Source organism: Muscardinus avellanarius (genome assembly GCF_963383645.1).
Source record: "Muscardinus avellanarius genome assembly, chromosome: 18".
Classification (NCBI taxonomy): domain Eukaryota; kingdom Metazoa; phylum Chordata; class Mammalia; order Rodentia; family Gliridae; genus Muscardinus; species Muscardinus avellanarius.
The window spans coordinates 44,916,914-44,923,592 of NC_137804.1; the positions used below are offsets into that span (position 1 = coordinate 44,916,914).

The window sequence follows — 6,679 nt, forward strand, 5'->3', positions numbered from 1 at the left end:
AGGAACAGATACTGAAGTGGTTCTCAGCCTCTGACTCTTTTACTAGAGCCCTGCTCCAGCCAGCAAGCAGCACCGGAGTCACCTCCCAGACATGATACTTCTTTTCTTTTCTTTTCTTTTCTTTTCTTTTCTTTTCTTTTCTTTTTTCTCTTCTCTTCTCAGAACTGGGGATGGAACCCAGGGACATTCTACCTCCAAGGTACACCCCCAGCCCTATGTTTTATTCTTTATTTTGAAACAGGGTCTCACTGAGTTGCAAAGGGTCTCACTAAGTAGCTGAGGCTGTCCGTGAACTGTGACCCTCCTGTCTCAGCCTCCCGAATGCTGGGATTACAAAGCGTGCGCCACCACACCGGGCTGACATGATGCTTCTTAATTAGGAGCCCAGTTTTGCGTCTGCCTGTTCTAAGAACAGATCTTCTGTCTGCAACATCCATGTGAGATGCTGAGAATTATCACCAGTCAAGTCCACCAGGTAACCGACAGCCCCTTGGTCCTTGTTTGGGGAATGAGGGTGGATGTTTTAGGGGAAATTATCCTGGAGAAGCAGTGAGGACAAACATAAAATCATAAGAAAGATGCCCACTTTCCTCTTTTGTCGTGTGAGTGTGTGTGTGTGTGAGTGTGTGTGTGTGTGTGTGTGTGTGTGTGTGTGTGTGTGTTGTACAGGAGATTGAACCCAGGGACGTTCTGCTTCAAGCTACAACTTTGGCCCTTTTTAACTTTAATTTTTTGAAACGAAGTCCTGCTAAGTCATCCAGGATCTTATTAAGTTGCAGAGGCTGGCCTTGGACCCTCAATCCTCCTGTCTCAGCCTCCCACATAGTGGGATTACAGACATGTGCCGCTGGACCCAGTCTCTGTCAGCTTCTCGACACATTCTCATACCTGTTTGCACTATTACTCATGCAGCTCTGATTCTGCTGATATCGTCCTCCCGGTACAAGACAGGGCCAGTGCCGTTTCAGCAGAAATCAGCCTTTCTTCAAACATGGTGACCATTTCAAACTATTCTAATGCTTACATTTTTTGCGTTTCTTAGATTTTTCTATAACAAGCTGTAAATGGAACGAGGAAGCAATAGTAGTTTATTTTCCATGTTTCTGGAAGTAGAAATTCCAAGATCAAATGTTGGCAGAAGTGGTTTCTTCTGAGGCTTTTCTCCATGGCTTCAAGTGGCCATCTTCTCACTGACTATGGAGTTATTTGTTTCTTTGGTTGCTTGTTTTGGTTCTGGGGATTAAGGATAGGGGCATTGTACTCACAAGCTATACCCCAGCCCATTTTTATATTTTTAAGTAGATTTCACTGAGTTGCAGAGCGTCTTACTACATTGCTGGGCTGACCTCAAACCTGTGATCCTTTTGTCTCAGCTTCGCAGGTGCTGAGATTACAGCCAAGAACCACCACGCCCAGCTGTGCCTATATTATTTCTTACAATAAAAATAACTAAAGCAAGGTGTGGTTAAGTCTATGAATCTTTACAATGGGTTATAGGGTGGTCTACACTTCCTACTCACAGTGGTTTCTAGTATGCATGCACAAGTCATGATGAAAATGGGTGCAAATGAACAGGTTTAAAATACTTTAAATTTTCTCCTCGTATAACACTTTTATATTTACTTTTCCCAATTATATATCTATGGGTTTCTGATCCATGCATCTAATAACTTATTATTCAATGATGTTTCATTGCTTTACATGTTGTCATGCACCCAGGGCAAAGGATTATTGGTGTTAGCGATGGGTCTTTTCTTCTCTACAACTGGAGGTTTCCAGGGATGCCTTTTATCACAGAGACTCTTCCCTAGGTCTTTTTTGTTTCCTCTTGACTCAACTGTATCAACCCATCACTTCTGTCTCAGGGCTGACCTTCCATATTATTTTCTCTGGTCTCTCTTTCTGAGTCATGTATGATCCTGACCTTCCAGTTGCTTTACATCTTCATGTATTTTGTGTTTTCCATCTCTGCCCTTTTCTTCTGCTTCCTGACATGTTTCTTCAAGTCTGTGAATAAGTCCTCTTCTGAGCCTTTTCTTTTGCTGCCATGTTTCTTTTAACATTTCAACAACTCTTTTTAATTTACAAGTGCCTACCTACCTGTCTGTGGCATCTTCTACTTGTTTGAGGGATGCAGTGTCATTTCTTGTGGCTCGGGAACTATTTGTAATTATTTTAGGGTTTCCATCTCCCTAGATGACTGGTAATCTTTTCCAGTTGCCTTTTCTGCTGATTTGTTTTCAACTCTAACATTCTTATTAGAGTCTTTCCTCAGAAGCCCAGTAATAAAAGCACAGATACTCGTTTTTCGATTTCTTGGTGTTTTTTTTTTTTTTTTAAGTGCAGCAAAGCTTTATCACATGGAAAGAACTTGGGTGCTTCACTATGGAGTGATCTGGTCCAGATTTTTATTGTGGAAGACTTGTCACTCTCTGCAGATTTCATTTTGTTATTGTTTAAGTTTTAGTCTTTTTTCTACTAAAGAAAAATAAAAGTTCCCAGAGAAAACTCTTCCAACATCCTACCTGGAGAATATAGCCTTAATTTTCAGTGTTCTGAGAACCAAGTCAGTGAAGTTGAACCTAAATATCTCAACATGGAGTGATAGATTCTGCTTAACACCCCAACTGGGTTGTTTGACATGACTACACACCACGGAGAGAAATAGACATTGACCGTCACAGAACAGGGGTTCCCACGTTCTCAGCATTGCCTTGGTCTCGTTTTCTCTACCATTAGAACACCCCTATGCACTTAACCCCAAGATTTATTGAGATATAATTGCACAAATAAAAAATTGTCTATATTTAAGATCTGCAATGAGATGGTTGGAGAAGAATACATTGTAGGTTGATTACAACAACACCACAGTTAATTAAAAATTCATCAGGGAATTGGCACAGTGGCGCACATTTGGAATCCCACTATGTAGGAGGCTGAGACAGGAGGATCACAGGATTGAGGCCAATCTCAGCAACTTAGCAAGACCTTGTTTCAAAGTAAAAAACAAAAAGGGCTGGAGTATGGCTCTGTTGGTTTGCATTACTCGAGAGAACACCAGACTTTCCACTGCACTGAAAATGGGCTTCTATTTATGAAGCTAATGCTTGACCCTGGATTAAGCTCCAAGCGCATGAGTCTAATATATATTAAGTTATCGTTGTTATTACAGCTGCTTTGGTCTTTCCCAGTGGAGGGAGATCGTTGCTCTTCTGAAAGACTTCCGTTAGAAAGCCTGCCTATCTAAGTCTTTTATCTTCCAAATCTCTGTTTTAAAAACACAAATTTTATTTTTGTTTACACATATTCTCAGAAGAGCCTCTGCCTTTCACTCCTTATTACATTTATCTGGTTGTCTATATTATTTCATTATATATTATCAGTCTTATTGCAGGAAGACTTTCTGTTAGGATGAGAGAGAGGACACTTCAGCATTGTTACGTAGCTTTTCTTAGAGTTAGTGACTAAACCAGTTTGCTTGCATTTCTACTGGAAAGGGAAATATTAAGTTTATTATCTATCTATCTATCTATTTATCTATCATCTGTCTATCTATCATCCTGTTTTTGGGTACTGTGGATCGAACCTAGGAACATTCTACCTTTGAGCTACTCCCCCATCTCTGTTTCATATTTTTATTTTGAAACAGGGTATCACTGGGTTTCTGAGGGCCTCACTAGATTTCCAGGGTTCACCTTGATCCTGACATTCTCCTGTTTCAACTCCCCAAGAGATCACAGGTGTGCACCACCATGCCCAGCTACTGGCAATATTTTCTGTTATCTGCTCTTGTCTACTTGGGTAGATTATCTTCCCATGCTATGATTAACATAATGGGTAAAAGTGGGAATATTTAAAGATCAGGAGAAAACATGGGGCTATGTTCAGAAAGAAACTATGATGATTATAGAGAGCCGGGGCATGGTGGTGTATGCTTGGTGCATGGTGGTGCATGCTTGTAATCCTTGGGAGGCTGAAACAGGAAGATTGCAGGTTCCCAGTCAGCCTCAGCTACTTAGTGAGGCCACTGCAACATAATGAGACCTTGTTTCAAAAATATAAAGAATAAAAAATAGTGCTGTGGATGTCACTCAGAGGTAAAATGGTCCTGGGCTCCATCCCCAGTACCTCAAAAAAGATTATAAAGGAAAATTATAACACTTCCAAGATAATTTAGTGATGCTGATTCTGTGCTGTCAAGAGGCATTAACAAGACGTTGGTGAAGAGCGTAAACACAGCATTCTGAGCTCTGACCTTGTCTTTGGCAAAACTAAAAGTCTTTGGGCCATGATATGTCCTCATGAGTCCATGAGATGGACAGAATGGGCTAATTATTTTGTAATTTGGTAAGCCCTTCCAGAAGTTCAGACTTCCAAAGCTCTATTTCTTTGCTCTAGAAAATAGTTTTAATAAGTTCATCACTTTTCTTTTTATTTGAAGTCTTGGATTAATTATGAAAAAAAAATCTCCATATTCTTCGCCCCAATGTCAATACTTGGCACAGCACGCCAGAACACACTGGTGTTTAATAAAGTCGGTGGAGGTTAAAGGAGGTGAGGAAAAGAGGAAGAATGTTAGCAGGTATTTGAATATTCTTGGGTTCACAATTTAAATGAAAAAAATATTTTAAAAGAACTGGTTCTTAGATGGACATGATGGGCCACACTTGTCACTCCAGGGCTTTGGAGATTAACACAGGAGGATCACAGGTTTGAGGCCAGCCTCGGCAACTTAGACCGATTTAGAATAAAAAGGGCTAGAGTGTCGCTCAGACATAGAGTACCCTTGTGGTTAAGGTTAAATCCTCAGTAACACACACACACACACACACACACACACACACACACACACACGAGAGAGAGAGAGAGAGAGAGAGAGAGAGAGAGAGAGAGACAGAGAGAGACAGAGAGAGACAGACAGACAGACAGACAGAGAAGCTGCATTCTTAAATTTTAATTTTAGGAAGAGAAAATTCATTGATTTTTTTAAATTATTGGTGCCTTGTAGTCTTACATCTTAATGGGATAAAAGACTTGTGTAGACATGCATGCACACATCACCCAATTAGCCCTTTCCGAGTCCCCACTCCATCCCCTCCCCATCCCTCCTTCCCATGCTTGGGCATTGACTCTGATATACTTGTGTAAGTACGTCATGTGCTTTAGAGAGTTTCCCTCTTTCCCCCTCCCATCCCCTCAGTTAGTTGGCTTGCAAATGTTTTTTATTTTAACATATTTATACTGGTTCATCATAATTATACATCATAATGAGTTCCAGAGTGATAGGAAACGTAAAGGCACATAGCACTCTTGTGTGTTTTTAGAATATACAATGTTGTTCCTCATCCCTGGGTCTCATCAAAAGTGATTCCAACATGCTCTCAAGAACTTTCTAATCTACCAGGCTTCTGGTAATTTTTTCGTCTTGCTTATGTAGAAAACATTCACTTTATTTTATCTTCACCCCACCTTTTGTGCAAGATTCTGCAGCAGTATGGAAACCACAAACCAAACAGCTGTTTCAGGATTCCTCCTCCTGGGACTGACAGACGACCCAGCCCTGCAGCCGCTCGTCTTCAGCCTGTTCCTGTCCATGTACCTGGTCACCGTCCTGGGGAACCTGCTCATCATCCTGGCCGTCAGCTCCGACTCCCACCTGCACACCCCCATGTACTTCTTCCTCTGCAACCTGTCCTTCACCGACGTCTGTATCAGCAGCACCACCATCCCCAAGACGCTGGTGAGCATCCAGACGCAGGACCAGAGCATCTCCTATGCAGGCTGTCTCTCCCAGCTATGTTTTGTCCTGATTTTTGGTGGTTTAGAAAGCTGTCTCCTGGCTGTGATGGCCTATGACCGCTACGTGGCCATCTGCCACCCGCTGAGGTACACGGTCATCATGAACCCCCGCCTCTGCGTCCTGCTGGTTCTGCTCTGCCTACTCACCACCACCGCAAACGCCCTCCTGCACAGCCTGATGGCACTGCGGCTGTCCTTCTGCGGACCCCTGGGGCTCCCCCACTTCTTCTGTGAGCTCACTCAGCTCATCAACCTCTCCTGTTCAGATCCCCTCGTCAATAACTTGCTGATTTATTCAGTGACTAGCCTGTTTGCTGGTGTTCCTCTCTCTGGGATAATTTTTTCTTATACTCAAATTGTCTCCTCTATCTTAAGGATCCCATCTGTGGGTGGGAGGTGGAAAGCCTTTTCCACTTGTGGGTCTCACCTGCTCGTCGTCACCTTATTCTACGGGACAGCTTTTGGGGTGTACATGAGTTCTGCTGTGACTGACTCCTCCGTTAAGAACGTCGTGGCTTCCATGATGTACATCGTGGTCCCTCAAATGCTGAACCCCTTTATCTACAGTCTGAGGAACAGGGAAATGAAGGGGGCCTTGAGACATCTTATTACTGGGGTACCTCTCCTGTAATTGAGTCGTCTGTTTGGTTTTGCGTTTCCAGAATCAGAATGGCAGATTAGTAGTGATAAAGAGTACTGTACACATCCGTACCATGCTCTTCCAGAAATAACTAGATGATTCGATGTGTAGCTACACTTCAGCTCCCCTTAAAAATCTGACTTTGATTTTTGTCCAGTTGTGTGATTTCTTTGAAATGCCATTAACTGCCAGTCTTTCAAAATGCATATTTATATCTTTTTTTTTTAGCTTAAATAAAAC

General features: G+C 42.2%; 1 protein-coding gene across 1 annotated transcript; it reads left to right on the forward strand.

Annotated features, from left to right (window-relative positions):
* Positions 1-5,485: 5,485 nt before the first annotated feature.
* On the forward strand, positions 5,486-6,430 carry LOC308276412 (olfactory receptor 7G2-like; the record flags this gene model as incomplete). The annotated part of the gene is made up of 1 exon (XM_080715151.1): positions 5,486-6,430. The coding sequence occupies exon 1, from the start codon at positions 5,495-5,497 to the stop codon at positions 6,428-6,430; it is 936 nt and encodes a 311-aa protein (XP_080571277.1). The 5' UTR covers positions 5,486-5,494.
* Positions 6,431-6,679: the final 249 nt, after the last annotated feature.